The following is a 20344-nucleotide window of genomic DNA, read 5'->3' as shown; positions in this document are numbered from 1 at the left end:
GATTGGCCATTGGGTCTTGGTCTACTCAATGACTGGACCAATCAGACACCAGGTCTTGATCTACTCAATGATTGGACCAATCAGCCACCAGAAGGTCTTGATCTACTCAATGATTGGACCAATCAGTCACCAGAAGGTCTTGATCTACTCAATGATTGGACCAACCGGCCACCAGAAGGTCTTGATCTACTCAATGATTGGCCATCGGGTCTTGATCTACTCAATGATTGGACCAACCGGCCACCAGAAGGTCTTGATCTACTCAATGATTGGCCATAGGGTCTTGATCTACTCAATGATTGGACCAATCGGCCACCAGAAGGTCTTGATCTACTCAATGATTGGACCAATTGGTCACCAGGTCTTGATCTACTCAATGATTGGACCAATTGGCCACCAGAAGGTCTTGATCTACTCAATGATTGGACCAATCAGCCACCAGAATGTCTTGATCTACTCAGACCAGGCCAATCAGAAGAGGCCAATCCAGATCTGCTCCAACTCAACCACCAATGGACAAGCCCGGTCTTGACCAGCCCTCGGACGGGCCAATCCAGGTCCAACCCCCCACCCTGGTGACCAATCCCATGTCTGGGCCACCAACCAAGCACCAATGGTCACCATGACACAAGAACAACCCAATCAATGGGCAACTAAGGTCAACTTGACCAATCAACATCAACCAAGGTCAACTTGACCAACCAACAGTCAACTTGACCAACCAAGGGCCAACCAACATCAACTTGGCCAACCAACGCCAACTTGACCAACCAATGGCCAACCAACATCAGCTTGGCCAGCCAACGGCCAATCAGCGGCCAACCAAGGTCAACTTGACCAACCAATGGCCAACCAAGGTCAACTTGGCCAGCCAATGGCCAACCACTGTCAACTTGGCCAGCCAATGACCAACCAACGTCAACTTGGCCAGCCAATGGCCAACCAACGTCAACTGGACCAACCAACCAACTCGACCAACCAATGGCCAACCAAGGTCAACATGACCAACCAATGCCAACCTGACCAACCAATGGCCAACCAACATCAACCTGACCAACCAATGGCCAACCAATGGTCAATTGGACCAACCAATGGCCAATCAACGTCAACTTGACCAACCAATGGCCAACCAATGGTCAACTGGACCAACCAATGGCCAACCAAGGTCAACTGGACCAATCAATGGCCAACCAAGGTCAACTTGACCAACCAATGGCCAATCACTGTCAACTTGGCCAGCCAATGGCCAACCAATATCAACTTGACCAACCAACGGCCAACCAGTGTCAACTGGACCAACCAATGGCCAACCAATGGTCAACTGGACCACCCAATGGCCAACCAACGTCAACTTGACCAACCAATGGCCAACCAACGTCAACTTGACCAACCAATGGCCAACCAACGTCAACTTGACCAACCAAGGTCAACTTGACCAACCAATGCCAACTTGACCAACCAATGGCCAACCAACCTCAACTTGGCCAACCAATGGCCAACCAACATCAACTTGACCAACCAACGGCCAACCAGTGTCAATTGGACCAACCAATGGCCAACCAATGGTCAACTGGACCAACCAATGGCCAACCAACGTCAACTGGACCAACCAGTGGCCAACCAATGTCAACTTGACCAACCAATGGTCAACGAAGGTCAACTGGACCAACCAACCTCAACTTAACCAACCAATGGGCAACCAACCTCAACTTGACCAACCAATGGCCAATCAACTTCAACTTGACCAACCAATGGCCAACCAACGGCCAACCAATGTCAATTTGACCAACCAACGGCCAACCAGTGTCAACTGGACCAACTAATGGCCAACCAATGGTCAACTGGACCAACCAATGGCCAACCAACATCAACTGGACCAACCAATGGCCAACCAACGTCAACTTGACCAACCAATGGCCAACCAACGTCAACTTGACCAACCAATGGCCAACCAATGGTCAACTGGACCAACCAATGGCCAACCAAGGTCAACTGGACCAACCAACCTCAACTTAACCAACCAATGGGCAACCAACCTCAACTTGACCAACCAATGGCCAACCAACTTCAACTTGACCAACCAATGGCCAACCAACGGCCAACCAATGTCAACTTGACCAACCAACGGCCAACCAATGGTCAACTGGACCAACCAATGGTCAACTGGACCAACCAATGGCCAATTGGACCAACCAATGGCCAACCAATGTCAACTTGACCAACCAATGACCAACCAACGCCAACTCGACCAATCCCTGCGCAGCTCAAGCCGGAAAAGGCCCCAGTTGAGCCCAGTCCAGCCCAGTTTGACCTCATGTCCCACATCCCCACCTCCCCCTGCACCAATCACAGCTGATCTCCGGCCCGGCAGCCAATCAGAAGAGGCCACACCCAAAACTCACCCAAGACCAGCCCAAAATCATCAATGGGGAGGAATGGAGATGGGGGGGATGGGGAGGACTCGAGATGGGGGGGGTGGGGAGGGGGGGAGGGGAGGGTCATGTGACGGTGGGCGTGGCGGTGGGCGGGGTCACACAGTGGGCGGGGCGGGGGGCGGGGCCGGGCGGTGGAACTCGGTCTCTTTGTAGACGAACCAGCAGCTGCCGACCCACAGGAGCAGGTTGAGGAAGCCGAAGATCTGGGGGGGGGGGAAATGGACCCAAAATGGGTCAAATTGACCCCAAAATCCCACCTCGACCTGCCTCGGTTTCCCCTCGATGGCACCGACCCCCCAGTTGTGCCGCAGTTGCCCCAAAATGAACCGATTGGGCCTCAGTTTCCCCCATTGTGCCCCAGTGTCCCCCATAGTGCCCAAGTGTCCCCCATAGTGTCCCAGTGTCCCCCCCATTGTCCCCCATTGTCCCCCAGTATCCCCCTTATTGTGCCCTAGTGTCCCCCCATTGTCCCCCATTGCCCCTCATTGTCCCCCAGTGTCCCCCATTGAGCCCCAGTATCCCCCCTATTGTGCCCTAGTGTCCCCCCATTGTCCCCCATTGCCCCTCGTTGTCCCCCAGTGTTCCCCATTGCCCCCCAGTGTCCCCCATTGTGCCCCAGTATCCCCCCTATTGTGCCCTAGTGTCCCCCCATTGTCCCTCATTGTCCCCCAGTGTCCCCCCATTGTCCCCCCTATTGTGCCCCAATGTCCCCCCATTGTCCTCTAGTGTCCCCCCATTGTGCCCTATTGCCCCCCACTGTCCCCCCTATAGTGCCCCAGTATCCCCTCTATTGTGCCCTAGTGTCCCCTCATTGTGCCCCATTGTCCCCACATTGTGCCCCAGTATCCCCCATTGCACCCCATTGTCCCCCAGTGTCCCCCCCATTGTGCCCTAGTGTCCCCCCCATTGTCCCCCAGTGTCCCCCATTGCCCCCCATTGTCCCCACATTGCCCCCCAGTGTCCCCACATTGCCCCTCATTGTCCCCCAGTGTCCCCCACATTGTCCCCCATTGTGCCCCAGTATCCCCCCTATTGTGCCCTAGTGTCCCCCCATTGTGCCCTAGTGTCCCCCCATTGTGCCCCAGTGTCCCTGCATTGTCCCCCAGTGTCCCCCCATTGTGCCCCAGTATCCCCCCTATTGTGCCCCATTGTCCCCCATTGCCCCTCATTGTCCCCCAGTGTCCCCCACATTGTCCCCCATTGTGCCCCAGTATCCCCCCTATTGTGCCCTAGTGTCCCCCCATTGTCCCCCAGTGTCCCCCATTGCCCCCCCATTGTCCCCATCACTCACCACAGACACAATGAGGGACCCCATGGGGTGGTCCCATTCCCTCCATTGCCCCCCATTGTCCCCATTGTCCCCCCCATTGCCCCCATCACTCACCACAGACACATTGAGGGACCTCATGGGGGGGTCCCATTGCCCCCCACTGTCCCCATTGCCCCCAATTGTCCCTCCCATTGTCCCCCATTGCCCCCCATTGTCCCCCCCATTGTCCCCATGACTCACCACAGACACATTGAGGGATCCCATGGGGGGGTCCCATCCCCCCCAATTGTCCCCCATTGTCCCTCCCATTGTCCCCCATTGCTCCCCATTGTCCCCCCCATTGCCCCCACCACTCACCACAGACACATTGAGGGACCCCATGGGGGGGCTCCCATTGGGGACACAGGTGACGCCCCCCCGGTGGCAGCCGGGCAGGGGGGCGCCCGTGGACGTCCTGATGTCCCCCCCATTGCCCCCAATTGTCCCTCCCATTGAGCCTCATTGCCCCCAGTTGTCCCCCCCATTGTCCTCCCATTGCCCCCCATTGTCCCCAATTCTCCCTCCCATTGTCCCCCATTGATTCCCCATTGACTCCCCATTGTCTCTCCCATTGCCCCCATTGTGCCCCATTGCCCCCAATTGTCCCTCCCATTGTCCCCCATTGACTCCCCATTGTCCCCCATTGCCCCCAATTATCCCTCCCATTGAGCCTCATTGCCCCCAGTTGTCCCCCCCATTGTCCTCCATTGTGCCTCATTGCCCCCATTGTCGCCCCCATTGTACCCCATTGTCCCCCATTGCCCCCCATTGTCCCCCATTGTGCCTCATTGCCCCCCATTGCCCCCCATTGTCCCTCCCATTGCCCCCATTGTCTCTCCCATTGCCTCCCATTGTCCCCCATTGCCCCCCATTGTCCCCCCATTGTCCCCTATTGCCCCCCATTGTCCCCATAACTCACCACAGACACATTGAGGGACCCCATAGGGGGGTCCCATTGCCCCCCACTGTCCCCATTGCCCCCAATTGTCCCCCATTGTCCCTCCCATTGTCCCCCATTGCCCTCAATTGTCCCCCATTGCCCCCCATTGTCCCCATAACTCACCACAGACACATTGAGGGACCCCATGGGGGGGTCCCATTGTCCCCCATTGTGCCTCAGTGTCCCCCCCATTGTCTCCATCACTCACCACAGACACATTGAGGGACCCCATAGGGGGGTCCCATTGTCTCCCATTGCCCCCCATTGTCTCCCCCATTGTCCCCATCACTCACCACAGACACATTGAGGGACCTCATGGGGGGGTCCCATTGCCCCCCACTGTCCCCATTGCCCCCAATTGTCCCCCATTGTCCCTCCCATTGTCCCCCATTGCCCCCCATTGTCCCCCCCATTGTCCCCCATTGTCCCCATCACTCACCACAGACACATTGAGGGACCCCATGGGGGGGTCCCATCCCCCCCAGTTGTCCCCCATTGTCCCTCCCATTGTCCCCCATTGCCCCCACCACTCACCACAGACACATTGAGGGACCCCATGGGGGGGCTCCCATTGGGGACACAGGTGACGTCCCCCCGGTGGCAGCCGGGCAGGGGGGCGCCCGTGGACGTCCTGATGTCCCCCCCATTGCCCCCATTGCCCCCAATTGTCCCTCCCATTGAGCCTCATTGCCCCCAGTTGTCCCCCCCATTGTCCTCCCATTGCCCCCCATTGTCCCCAATTCTCCCTCCCATTGTCCCCCATTGATTCCCCATTGACTCCCCATTGTCTCTCCCATTGCCCCCATTGTGCCCCATTGCCCCCAATTGTCCCTCCCATTGTCCCCCATTGACTCCCCATTGTCCCCCATTGCCCCCAATTATCCCTCCCATTGAGCCTCATTGCCCCCAGTTGTCCCCCCCATTGTCCTCCATTGTGCCTCATTGCCCCCATTGTCGCCCCCATTGTACCCCATTGTCCCCCATTGTCCCCCATTGTGCCTCATTGCCCCCCATTGCCCCCCATTGTCCCTCCCATTGCCCCCATTGTCTCTCCCATTGCCTCCCATTGTCCCCCATTGCCCCCCATTGTCTCCCCATTGTCCCCTATTGCCCCCCATTGTCCCCATAACTCACCACAGACACATTGAGGGACCCCATAGGGGGGTCCCATTGCCCCCCACTGTCCCCATTGCCCCCAATTGTCCCCCATTGTCCCTCCCATTGTCCCCCATTGCCCCCAATTGTCCCCCATTGCCCCCCATTGTCTCTCCCATTGTCCCCATCACTCACCACAGACACATTGAGGGACCCCATGGGGGGGTCCCATTGTCTCCCATTGCCCCCCATTGTCTCCCCCATTGTCCCCATCACTCACCACAGACACATTGAGGGACCTCATGGGGGGGTCCCATTGCCCCCCACTGTCCCCATTGCCCCCAATTGTCCCCCATTGTCCCTCCCATTGTCCCCCATTGCCCCCCATTGTCCCCCCCATTGTCCCCATCACTCACCACAGACACATTGAGGGACCCCATAGGGGGGTCCCATCCCCCCCCATTGTCCCCATTGTCCCCACCACTCACCACAGACACATTGAGGGACCCCATGGGGGGGCTCCCATTGGGGACACAGGTGACGCCCCCCCGGTGGCAGCCGGGCAGGGGGGCGCCCGTGGACGTCCTGATGTCCCCCCCATTGCCCCCATTGCCCCCCATTGCCCCCAATTGTCCCTCCCATTGAGCCTCATTGCCCCCATTGCCCCCCATTGTCCCCCATGGTGCCTTATTGCCCCCAATTCTCCCTCCCATTGTCCCCCATTGACTCCTCATTGTCCCCCATTGCCCCCATTGTGCCCCATTGTCTCCCATTGCCCCCCATTGTGCCCCTCATTGCCCCCAGTTGTCCCCCCCCATTGGCCCCCATTACTCCCCCCATTGTGCCTCATTGCCCCCAATTCTCCCTCCCATTGTCCCCCATTGACTCCCCATTGTCCCCCATTGTCACCCATTGTCCCCCATTGCCCCCAATTGTCCCCAATTGTCCCTCCCATTGAGCCTCATTGCCCCTCATTGTCGCTCCCATTGTCCCCCATTGACTCCCCATTGTCCCCCATTGTGCCCCATTGCCCCCCATTGTCCCCCATTGTCCCCCATTGCCCCCCATTGTGCCCCATTGCCCCCCATTGCCCCTCCCATTGTCCCTCATTGCCCCCATTGTCCCCCATTGTGCCTCATTGCCCCCATTGTCCCCCCCATTGTGCCCCATTGCCCCCATTGTCCCCCCCATTGTGCCCCATTGCCCCCAACTGTCCCTCCCATTGCCCCCATTGTGCCTCATTGCCCCCCATTGTCCCCCATTGCACCCCATTGTCTCCCCATTGTCCCCATCACTCACCACAGACACATTGAGGGACCCCATGGCGGGGTCCCGTCCCCCCCATTGCCCCCCATTGCCGCCCATTGTGCCCCATTGCCCCCCATTGTCTCTCCCATTGCCCCCCATTGTCCCCCATTGCCCCCAACTGTCCCTCCCATTGCCCCCCATTGTCCCCTAGTTGTCCCTCCCATTGTCCCCATCACTCACCACAGACACATTGAGGGACCCCATAGGGGGGTCCCATTGCCCCCCACTGTCCCCATTGCCCCCCATTACCCCCCCATTGTGCCCCATTGCCCCCAGTTGTCCCTCCCATTGCCCCCATTGTCTCTCCCATTGCCCCCCATTGTCTGCCCCATTGCCCCCCATTGTCTCTCCCATTGACTCCCCATTGTCCCCCATTGCCCCCAGTTGTCCCTCCCATTGCCCCCATTTTCTCTCCCATTGCCCCCCATTGTCTCTCCCACTGACTCTCCATTGCCCCCCATTGTCCCCATTGTCTCCCATTGTGCCCCCCATTGCCCCCAGTTGTCCCCCGCATTGTATCCCATTGTGCCTCATTGCCCCCATTGTCCCCCATTGCCCCCCATTGTCCCCACCACTCACCACAGACACATTGAGGGACCCCATGGGGGGGCTCCCATTGGGGACACAGGTGACGTCCCCCCGGTGGCAGCCGGGCAGGGGGGCGCCCGTGGACGTCCTGATGTCCCCCCCATTGCCCCCATTGCCCCCAATTGTCCCTCCCATTGAGCCTCATTGCCCCCAGTTGTCCCCCCCATTGTCCTCCCATTGCCCCCCATTGTCCCCAATTCTCCCTCCCATTGTCCCCCATTGATTCCCCATTGACTCCCCATTGTCTCTCCCATTGCCCCCATTGTGCCCCATTGCCCCCAATTGTCCCTCCCATTGTCCCCCATTGACTCCCCATTGTCCCCCATTGCCCCCAATTATCCCTCCCATTGAGCCTCATTGCCCCCAGTTGTCCCCCCCATTGTCCTCCATTGTGCCTCATTGCCCCCATTGTCGCCCCCATTGTACCCCATTGTCCCCCATTGCCCCCCATTGTCCCCCATTGTGCCTCATTGCCCCCCATTGCCCCCCATTGTCCCTCCCATTGCCCCCATTGTCTCTCCCATTGCCTCCCATTGTCCCCCATTGCCCCCCATTGTCTCCCCATTGTCCCCTATTGCCCCCCATTGTCTCCATAACTCACCACAGACACATTGAGGGACCCCATAGGGGGGTCCCATTGCCCCCCACTGTCCCCATTGCCCCCAATTGTCCCCCATTGTCCCTCCCATTGTCCCCCATTGCCCCCAATTGTCCCCCATTGCCCCCCATTGTCTCTCCCATTGTCCCCATCACTCACCACAGACACATTGAGGGACCCCATGGGGGGGTCCCATTGTCCCCCATTGTGCCTCAGTGTCCCCCCCATTGTCCCCATCACTCACCACAGACACATTGAGGGACCCCATGGGGGGGTCCCATTGTCTCCCATTGCCCCCCCCATTGTCCCCATCACTCACCACAGACACATTGAGGGACCTCATGGGGGGGTCCCATTGCCCCCCACTGTCCCCATTGCCCCCAATTGTCCCCCATTGTCCCTCCCATTGTCCCCCATTGCCCCCCATTGTCCCCCCCATTGTCCCCATGACTCACCACAGACACACTGAGGGACCCCATGGGGGGGCTCCCATTGGGGACACAGGTGACGCCCCCCCGGTGGCAGCCGGGCAGGGGGGCGCCCGTGGACGTCCTGATGTCCCCCCCATTGCCCCACATTGTCCCCCATTGCCCCCAATTGTCCCTCCCATTGAGCCTCATTGCCCCCAGTTGTCCCCCCCATTGTCCTCCCATTGCCCCCCATTGTCCCCAATTCTCCCTCCCATTGTCCCCCATTGATTCCCCATTGACTCCCCATTGTCTCTCCCATTGCCCCCATTGTGCCCCATTGCCCCCAATTGTCCCTCCCATTGTCCCCCATTGACTCCCCATTGTCCCCCATTGCCCCCAATTATCCCTCCCATTGAGCCTCATTGCCCCCAGTTGTCCCCCCCATTGTCCTCCATTGTGCCTCATTGCCCCCATTGTCGCCCCCATTGTACCCCATTGTCCCCCATTGCCCCCCATTGTGCCTCATTGCCCCCCATTGTCCCCCATTGTGCCTCATTGCCCCCCATTGCCCCCCATTGTCCCTCCCATTGCCCCCATTGTCTCTCCCATTGCCTCCCATTGTCCCCCATTGTCTCCCCATTGTCCCCTATTGCCCCCCATTGTCCCCATAACTCACCACAGACACATTGAGGGACCCCATAGGGGGGTCCCATTGCCCCGCACTGTCCCCATTGCCCCCAATTGTCCCCCATTGTCCCTCCCATTGTCCCCCATTGCCCTCAATTGTCCCCCATTGCCCCCCATTGTCTCTCCCATTGTCCCCATAACTCACCACAGACACATTGAGGGACCCCATGGGGGGGTCCCATTGTCTCCCATTGCCCCCCATTGTCTCCCCCATTGTCCCCATCACTCACCACAGACACATTGAGGGACCTCATGGGGGGGTCCCATTGCCCCCCACTGTCCCCATTGCCCCCAATTGTCCCCCATTGTCCCTCCCATTGTCCCCCATTGCCCCCCATTGTCCCCATCACTCACCACAGACACATTGAGGGACCCCATGGGGGGGTCCCATTGTCCCCCATTGTGCCTCAGTGTCCCCCCCATTGTCCCCATCACTCACCATAGACACATTGAGGGACCTCATGGGGGGGTCCCATTGCCCCCCACTGTCCCCATTGCCCCCAATTGTCCCCCATTGTCCCTCCCATTGTCCCCCATTGCCCCCCATTGTCCCCATCACTCACCACAGACACATTGAGGGATCCCATAGGGGGGTCCCATCCCCCCCCATTGTCCCCATTGTCCCCACCACTCACCACAGACACATTGAGGGACCCCATGGGGGGGCTCCCATTGGGGACACAGGTGACGCCCCCCCGGTGGCAGCCGGGCAGGGGGGCGCCCGTGGACGTCCTGATGTCCCCCAGCGCTTTGGCCCAGGCAGACGAGCTCACCAGCCATAGGAACGACAGCGCCACCGTGAACACAAAGTCCTGGGGGGACCCCAAAATCAGGGGGGGGGACCCCAAAAATCGGGGGGGACCCCAAAAATTGGGGGGGGTGGGGAATTGGGGGGGGGAGACCCAAGGGATATGAATGGGGGGAGGGAGGAGAGTGGGAGGAACCAAGTGCGATGGGTTATGGGGGGAGGAAGAAGGTGGGGGAGACCAAGTGCTACAGGTTATGGGGGGACTCAAAAGTGGGGGGACCCCAAAATGTGGGGGGACCCCAAGTGTTACAGGTTTGGGGGGGAGGAAAAGGGTGGGGGAGACCAAGTGCTACAGGTTATGGGGGGACCCAAAAGTGGGGGGACCCCAAAAGTTGGGAGAACCCAAGTGTTACAGGTTATGGGGGGGACCCAAAAGTTGGGGGAGACCAAGTGCTACAGGTTGGGGGGGGAATCCAAAAGTGGGGGGACCCCAAAATGTGGGGGGACCCCAAAATGTGGGGGGACCCCAAGTGTTACAGTTTATGGGGGGACCCAAAAGTTGGGGGAGCCCAAGTGCTACAGGTTATGGGGGGGACCCAAAAGTTGGGGGAGACCAAGTGTCACAAAAATGGGGGGGACCCCAAAAGTGGGAGGACCCCAAAATGTAGGGGGACCCCAAAATGTAGGGGGAACCCAAGTGCTACAGGTTATGGGGGGATCCCAAAAGTTGGGAGAACCCAAGTGTTACAGGTTATGGGGGGGACCCAAAAGTTGGGGGAGACCAAGTGCTACAGGTTGGGGGGGGAATCCAAAAGTGGGGGGACCCCAAAATGTGGGGGGACCCCAAGTGCTACAGGTTATGGGGGGACCCCAAAATGTGGGGGGAACCCAAGTGCTACAGGTTATGGGGGGACCCCAAAAGTTGGGAGAACCCAAGTGCTACAGGTTGGGGGGGAACCCAAAAGTGGGGGGACCCCAAGTGTTACAGGTTATGGAGGGACCCAAAAGTTGGGGGAGCCCAAGTGCTACAGGTTATGGGGGAACCCAAAAGTGGGGGGACCCCAAAATGTAGGGGGACCCCAAAATGTGGGGGGAACCCAAGTGCTACAGGTTATGGGGGGGACCCCAAAAGTTGGGGGGGACCAAGTGCTACAGGTTATGGGGGGACCCAAAAAGTGGGGGGACCCCAAGTGGCACAAAAGTGGGGGGACCCCAAAATTTGGGGGCTGGAGGGGACAGTTGTGGGGGACCCCAATTCCTATAGATCTGGGGGACCCCAAAATGTGGGGGGGACCCCAAAACGTGGGGGGACCCCAAAATGTGGGGGGACCCCAAAATGTGGGGGTGGGGAGGACAATGGGGGGGACCCCAAAATGTGGGGGTGGGGAGGACAATGGGGGGGACCCCAAAATATAGGGGGGACCCCAAAATGTGGGGATGGGGAAGACAATGGGGGGGACCCCAAAATATAGGGGTGACTCCAAAATGTGGGGGGGACCCCAAAATGTGGGGGTGGGGAGGACAATGGGGGGGACCCCAAAATATAAGGGGGATCCCAAAATGTGGGGGGGACCCCAAAACGTGGGGGTGGGGAGGACAATGGGGGGGACCCCAAAATGTGGGGGGGACCCCAAAATGTGGGGATGGGGAAGACAATGGGGGGGACTCCAAAATATAAGGGTGACCCCAAAATGTGGGGGGGACCCCAAAATGTGGGGGTGGGGAGGACAATGGGGGGGACCCCAAAATATAGGGGTGACCCCAAAATGTGGGGGGACCCCAAAATGTGGGGGTGGGGAAGACAATAGGGGGACCCCAAAATATAAGGGGGATCCCAAAATGTGGGGGGGACCCCAAAACGTGGGGGTGGGGAGGACAATGGGGGGGACCCCAAAATATAGGGGGGACCCCAAAATGTGGGGATGGGGAAGACAATGGGGGGGACCCCAAAATATAGGGGTGACCCCAAAATGTGGGGGGACCCCAAAATGTGGGGGGGACCCCAAAATGTGGGGGTGGGGAGGACAATGGAGGGGACCCCAAAATATAAGGGGGATCCCAAAATGTGGGGGGGACCCCAAAACGTGGGGGTGGGGAGGACAATGGGGAGGACCCCAAAATATAGGGGGGACCCCAAAATGTGGAGGGGACCCCAAAATGTGGGGGTGGGGAGGACAATGGGGGGACCCCAAAATGTGGGGGGGACCCCAAAATGTGGGGGTGGGGAGGACAATGGGGGGGACCCCAAAATGTGGGGGTGGGGAGGACAATGGGGGGGACCCCAAGTGCTACAAGTTTGGGGGGGATCCCAAAAGTGGGGGGACCCCAAAATATGGGGGCGAGGAGGACAATGGGGGGACCCCAAGTGCTACAAGTTTGGGGGGGATCCCAAAAGTGAGGGGACCCCAAAACATTGGGGGGACCCCAAAACATGGGGGGGACCCCAAAATCAAGGGGGGGGACCCCAAAATCAAGGGGGGGCACTTACCCCGTGTCCTGTCCAGGGCAGCAGGAGGAGAGAAGTCAGAGGGTTATTGACCCCCCAAAACGTCCCCATGACCCCCAATGTGTCCCCAACCAGCACAGGGGGGGAGGAACCGGACGGACGGACGGACGGATGGACAACACCAAGATGGACAGATGGAGGCGACCAAGATGGACAGAGATGACCAAGATGGACAGACAGAGGTGACCAAGATGGACAAGACCAAGACGGACAGAGGTGACCAAGACGGACAAGACCAAGACAGACGGACAGAGATGACCAAGACGGACAAGACCAAGACGGACAGAGGTGACCAAGACGGACAAGACCAAGACAGACGGACAGAGATGACCAAGACGGACAAGACCAAGACGGACAAGACCAAGACGGACAAGACCAAGATGGACAGACAGAGGTGACCAAGACGGACAAGACCAAGACGGACGGACAGAGACGACCAAGACGGACGGACAGAGACGGACGAGACCAAGACGGACGAGACCAAGACAGATGGACAGAGATGACCAAGACGGACAAGACCAAGACGGACGGACAGAGACGACCAAGACGGACGGACAGAGACGGACGAGACCAAGACGGACGAGACCAAGACGGATGGACAGAGATGACCAAGACGGACAAGACCAAGACGGACAAGATCAAGACAGATGGACAGAGATGACCAAGACGCACAAGACCAAGATGGACAAGACTAAGACGGACAAGACCAAGATACATGGATAGAGGTGACCAAGATGGACGGAGAAGACCAAGATGGATGGAGATGACCAAGCCGGACAAGACCAAGATAGATGGATGGGGAAGACCAAGATGGACAGAGATGACCAAGACAAATGGATGGAGACGACCAAGATGGACAAGACCAAGACAAATGGACAAAGACAACCAAGACAGACAGAGATGACCAAGATGGACAAGACCAAGTTAGACAGACAGAGGTGACCAAGACGGACAGAGGTGACCAAGACGGACAAGACCAAGATGGACAAGACCAAGACAGACGGACAGATATGACCAAGATAGACGAGACCAAGACGGACAAGACCCAGACGGACAAGACCCAGACGGACAAGACCCAGACGGACAAGACCCAGACGGACAGGACCCAGACGGACAGGACCCAGACGGACAGGACCCAGACGACCAAGACAGAGGAGACCAAGATGGACAAGACCAAGATGGACAGAGATGACCAAGACGGACAAGACCAAGACGGACAAGACCAAGACGGACGGACAGAGATGACCAAGATGGACGGACAGAGATGACCAAGATGGACAAGACCAAGACGGACAAGACCAAGACGGACAGAGGTGACCAAGACGGACAAGACCAAGACAGACGGACAGAGATGACCAAGACGGACAAGACCAAGACGGACAAGACCAAGACGGACAAGACCAAGACGGACAGAGGTGACTAAGACGGACAAGACCAAGACAGACGGACAGAGATGACCAAGACGGACAAGACCAAGACGGACAAGACCAAGACGGACAAGACCAAGACGGACAAGACCAAGATGGACAGAGGTGACCAAGACGGACAAGACCAAGACAGACGGACAGAGATGACCAAGATGGACAAGACCAAGATGGACAAGACCAAGACGGACAAGACCAAGACGGACAAGACCAAGACGGACAGAGGTGACCAAGACGGACAAGACCAAGACAGACGGACAGAGATGACCAAGACGGACAAGACCAAGACGGACAAGACCAAGACGGACAAGACCAAGACGGACAGAGGTGACCAAGCCGGACAAGACCAAGACAGACGGACAGAGATGACCAAGATGGACAAGACCAAGATGGACAAGACCAAGATGGATGGACAGAGGTGACCAAGATGGACAGAGATGACCAAGACGGACAAGACCAAGATGGACAAGACCAAGACGGACAAAACCAAGACGGACAAGATCAAGATGGACGGACAGAGGTGACCAAGACAGACAGAGATGACCAAGATGGACAAGACCAAGACGGACAAGACCAAGATGGACAAGACCAAGATGGACGGACAGAGGTGACCAAGATGGACAGAGATGACCAAGATGGATGGACAAGACCAAGATAGACGGACAGAGGCGACCAAGACGGACAAGACCAAGATAGATGGACGGAGGTGACCAAGACAGACAGACATGACCAAGCCAGATGGATGGAAATAACCAAGACGGACAAAACGAAGACGGACAAAGACTGACAGACGGCTGAAACCAAGCCGGACAGACGGACGAAACCAAGCCGGACAGACGGCTGAAACCAAGCCGGACAGACGGCTGAAACCAAGCCGGACAAACGGATGAAACCAAGCCGGACAGACGGCTGAAACCAAGCCAGACAGACGGCTGAAACCAAGCCAGACAGACGGCTGAAACCAAGCCGGACAGACGGATGAAATCAAGCCGGACAGACGGATGAAACCAAGCCGGACAGACGGCTGAAACCAAGCCGGACAGACGGCTGAAACCAAGCCGGACAGACGGCTGAAACCAAGCCGGACAGACGGCTGAAACCAAGCCAGACAGACGGATGAAACCAAGCCGGACAGACGGATGAAATCAAGCCGGACAGACGGATGAAACCAAGCCGGACAGACGGCTGAAACCAAGCCGGACAGACGGCCGAAACCAAGCCGGACAGACGGCCGAAACCAAGACAGACAGACGGCCGAAACCAAGCCGGACAGACGGCCGAAACCAAGCCGGACAGACGGCCGAAACCAAGCCAGACAGACGGCTGAAACCAAGCCGGACAGACGGCTGAAACCAAGCCGGACAGACGGCTGAAACCAAGCCAGACAGACGGCCGAAACCAAGACAGACAGACGGCCGAAACCAAGACAGACAGACGGCCGAAACCAAGCCGGACAGACGGCCGAAACCAAGCCGGACAGATGGATGAAACCAAGCCAGACAGACGGCTGAAACCAAGCCAGACAGACGGATGAAACCAAGCCAGACAGACGGCTGAAACCAAGCCGGACAGACGGCTGAAACCAAGCCGGACAGACGGCTGAAACCAAGCCGGACAGACGGCTGAAACCAAGACGGACAGACGGCTGAAACCAAGACGGACAGACGGCTGAAACCAAGACGGACAGACGGCTGAAACCAAGACGGACAGACGGATGAAACCAAGCCGGACAGACGGCCGAAACCAAGCCGGACAGACGGCTGAAACCAAGCCAGACAGACGGCCGAAACCAAGACAGACAGACGGCCGAAACCAAGCCGGACAGACGGCCGAAACCAAGCCGGACAGACGGATGAAACCAAGCCAGACAGACGGCTGAAACCAAGCCAGACAGACGGATGAAACCAAGCCAGACAGACGGCTGAAACCAAGCCGGACAGATGGCTGAAACCAAGCCGGACAGACGGCTGAAACCAAGCCGGACAGACGGATGAAACCAAGCCAGACAGACGGATGAAACCAAGCCAGACAGACGGATGAAACCGAGACAGACAGACGGATGAAACCAAGCCGGACAGACGGATGAAACCAAGCCGGACAGACGGATGAAACCAAGCCGGATAGACGGATGAAACCAAGCCGGACAGACGGATGAAACCAAGCCGGACAGACGGCCGAAACCAAGCCGGACAGACGGCGGCGGCGTCGTCGCGTCCGGACTCACCAGGAGGGGCAGGCGCGCTCCGGCGCGGCGGTAGATCTGCATGGCGCCCAGGTAGAGCGCGGCGGCCGCCATGCTGCCCAGGAAGGCCAGCGCCCCCACGGCCACCAGGAACCGCGCCGCCCCCGAGAAGTCGCCCACCAGGTGCACGTCCTGCGCCCACGTGCCGTTGCACAGCCCGGGCAGCGCCGGCTGGAACGTGGCCTGGTTCAACCTGCGGCACAACAATGCGAGGTGGTTTGGCCTTCTAGAACCTTCCAGAACCTTCTAGAACTTTCCTGGGCCTTCTAGGACCTTCTAGAACCAATCTGGGCCTTCTAGGACCTCCTAGAACCCTGTTGGGCCTCCTAGAACCCTGTTGGGCCTCCTAGAACCTTCCAGAACCTCTCTGGGCCTTCCAGAACCTTCTAGAACCTCTCTTGGCCTTCTAGGACCTTCTTGGGCCTTCTAGAACCTCTCTGGGCCTTCTAGAACCTCCTAGAACCTCTCTGGGCCTTCTAGGACCTTCTAGAACCAATCTGGGCCTTCTAGGACCTCCTAGAACTCTGTTGGGCCTCCTAGAACCTTCTAGAACCTCTCTGGGCTTTCCAGAACCTTCTAGAACCAATCTGGGCCTTCTAGGAGCTCCCTGGGCCTTCTAGAACTTTCTACAACCTTCCTGGGCCTTCTAGAAGCTCTCTGGGCCTTCTAGGACCTTCCTGGGCCTTCTAGGACCTTCGTGGACCTTCTAGGACCCTCTTAGGCCTCCTAGAACCCTCTTGAGCCTCCTAGGACCTTCCTGGGCCTTCCAGAACCTTCTAGAACCTCTCTTGGCCTTCTAGGACCTTCCTGGGCCTCCTAAAACCTTCCTGGGCCTCCTTGGGCCTTCTAGAACCCTCTTGGACCTCCTAGAACCTTCCTGGGCCTCCTAGAACCCTCTTGGGTCTTCTAGGGCCTCCTAGAACCCTGTTGGGCCTCCTTGAACCTTGTAGAACCTCTCTGGGCCTTCCAGAACCTTCTAGAACCAATCTGGGCCTTCTAGGACCTCCTAGAACCCTGTTGGGCCTCCTAGAACCCTCCTGTGCCTCTTAGAACTTTCTAGAACCGTCTTGGGCCTCCTAGAACCCTCCTGGACCTTCTAGAAGCCTGTTGGGTCTCCTAGAACCTTCTTGGACCTTCTAGAACCTTCCATTATCTCCCATGATGTCCAAGAGCTCGTTGGACCTTCTAGAACCTCCTTGGACCTTCTAGAACCTCCTTGGACCTTCTAGAACCCTCTTGGAACTTCCAGAACCCTCTTGGGTCTCCTAAAACCTTCTTGGACCTTCTAGAACCTCCTTGGACCTTCTAGAACCCTCTTGAACCTTTCAGAACCCTCTTGGGTCTCCTAGAACCTTCTTGGACCTTCTAGAACCTTCCATTATCCCCCATGATGTCCAAGGGCCAGTTGGACCTTCTAGAACCTTCCTGAACCTTCTAGAACCCTCTTGGGTCTCCTAGAACCCTCTTGGGTCTCCTAGAACCTTCCATTATCTCCCATGATATCCAAGAGCTGGTTAGACCTTCTAGAACCTTCCTGAACCTTCCAGAACCCTCTTGGACCTTCTAGAACCCTGTTGGGTCTCCTAGAACCTTCTTGGACCTTCTAGAACCCTCTTGGGTCTCCTAGAACCTTCTTGGACCTTCTAGAACCTTCCATTATCCCCCATGATGTCCAAGGGCCAGTTGGACCTTCTAGAACCTTCCTGAACCTTCTAGAACCCTCTTGGACCTTCTAGAACCTTCCATTATCTCCCATGATATCCAAGAGCTGGTTGGACCTTCTAGAACCTTCCTGAACCTTCTAGAACCCTATTGGACCTTCTAGAACCCTGTTGGGTCTCCTAGAACCTTCTTGGACCTTCTAGAACCCTCTTGGGTCTCCTAAAACCTTCTTGGACCTTCTAGAACCTTCCATTATCTCCCATGATATCCAACAGCTGGTTAGACCTTCTAGAACCTTCCTGAACCTTCTAGAACCCTCTTGGACCTTCTAGAACCCTGTTGGGTCTCCTAGAACCTTCTTGGACCTTCTAGAACCCTCTTGGGTCTCTTAGAACCTTCTTGGACCTTCTAGAACCTTCCATTATCCCCCATGATGTCCAAGGGCCAGTTGGACCTTCTAGAACCTTCCTGAACCTTCTAGAACCCTATTGGACCTTCTAGAACCCTGTTGGGTCTCCTAGAACCTTCTTGGACCTTCTAGAACCCTCTTGGGTCTCCTAAAACCTTCTTGGACCTTCTAGAACCTTCTTGGACCTTCTAGAACCTTCCATTATCTCCCATGATATCCAAGAGCTGGTTGGACCTTCTAGAATCTTCCTGAACCTTCTAGAACCCTCTTGGACCTTCTAGAACCTTCCTGGACCTTCTAGAACCTCCTTGGACCTTCTAGAACCCTCTTGGACCTTCTAGAACCCTCCTGGATCTTCCAGAACCTCCCAACCCAAAAGACCCGATTAACCAATCAAAGAGCTCCTCCCACCCGGCCCCGCCCCCTCCAGCCCCTCCCCACCCAATCAGGGGCCTCACCGGAAGGGGTAGGCGAAGGCGGCGCTGACGGTGACGTCTGATTGGTTGAAGCAGCTGACGCGGAAGGAGACGGCGCCGCTGTAACCGCCCACGGTGGAGAAGGCGAAGATGGAGAAAAACTGCCGGGAAATGGGCAAAAACGGGGATTTGAACCCAAAAATGGAGCCAGCGGGGGCGGGGGAGGGAACCAAAAGACACAAAATTCTGATTTCTAACCAAAATTTTTGAATTTTCAAAATTTTTGAATTTTCAAAATTCCCAAACTCAAAATTTCCCAAATTCAAAATTCCCCAAATTCCCAAATTTAAAATTTCCCAAATTTTCAAATTTTCAAATTTTCAAATTTCTCAAATTTTCAAATTTCCCAAATTTTCAAATTTCCCAAATTTTCAAATTTCCCAAATTTCCCAAATTCAAAATTTCCCGATTTCCTGATTTTCAAATTTCCCAAATTCAAAATTTCCCAAATTTCCAAATTTCCCAAATTTCCAAATTTAAAATTTCCCAATTCTCAAATTCCCAAATTTCCCAAATTTTCAAATTTCCAAATTTCCCAAATTCAAAATTTCCCAATTTCCTGATTTTCAAATTTCCCAAATTCAAAATTTCCCAAATTCTCAAATTTCCAAATTTTCAAATTTCCAACTTCAAAATTTTCCAATTTTCAAATTTCCAAATTTTCAAAATTCCCAATTTCCCAAATTCTCAATTTCCCAAATTTCCCAGATTTCCAAATTTCCCCATGTTCAAATTTCCCAAATTCAAAATTTCCGAATTTGCAAATTTCAAATTCTCCCAATTTTCAAAATTTCCCAATTTCCCAAATTCAAAATTTCCCAAATTCAAAATATCCCAAATTCCCAACTTTTCAAATTTCTAAATTTCCAAATTCCCAAATTCAAAATTTCCCAATTTCCAAATTTCCCAATTCCTAAAATGTCCCGATTCCCAAATTCAAAATTTCCCAAATTTCCCGATTTTCCAAATTATCGAATTTCCAACTTCAAAATTTTCCAATTTTCAAATTTCCAACTTCAAAATTCCCAATTTTCAAAATTTCCCAATTTTCAAAATTCCAAAATTTCAAATTCCCCAAATTTCAAATTCCCCAAATTCAAAATTTCCCAAATATCAAAATTTCCCAAATATCAAAATTTCCCAATTATCAAAATTTCCCAATTATCAAAATTTCCCAATTTACCAAATTCAAAATTTCCAAATTTTCAAAATTTCCAAATTCTCAAATTTCCTAATTTTCAAAATTCCCAACTTCAAAATTTCCCAATTTCCAAATTTCCCAATTTGCTCCCAGTCCCTCCCAGTCCCTCCCAGTCCCCCCCATTCCCCCCACTCCCACTCTCACCCCCTGCAGCCCCCGCACCAGCCCCAGAGGCTCCCCCAGTGCTCCCAGTCCCTCCCAGTTACCCCCAGTGCTCCCAGTCCCTCCCAGTCGCCCCCATTTCCCTCCCAGTCCCCCTTAGTCCCCTCCAGTTCCCTCCCATTCCATCCCAGTCCCTCCCAGTTC

The 20344-nt window shown here is 55.9% G+C and overlaps 1 protein-coding gene across 1 annotated transcript; it reads right to left on the bottom strand.

The window, feature by feature from the left end:
* Positions 1-2530: 2530 nt before the first annotated feature.
* LOC308051172 (synaptophysin-like protein 1) lies at positions 2531-18938 on the bottom strand (the record flags this gene model as incomplete). Its single annotated transcript, XM_080361502.1, has 4 exons — positions 2531-2638; positions 10006-10182; positions 16273-16483; positions 18820-18938. Coding segments are annotated over 4 exons (615 nt in total), but the record flags the coding sequence as incomplete, so codon positions are not given.
* Positions 18939-20344: the final 1406 nt, after the last annotated feature.

The sequence above is a fragment of the Nesoenas mayeri genome, assembly GCF_963082525.1.
Source record: "Nesoenas mayeri genome assembly, chromosome: 33".
Lineage (NCBI taxonomy): Eukaryota > Metazoa > Chordata > Aves > Columbiformes > Columbidae > Nesoenas > Nesoenas mayeri.
Note: the sequence above shows the minus strand (reverse complement) of the source record. Positions and strands in the feature narration are given on the sequence as shown.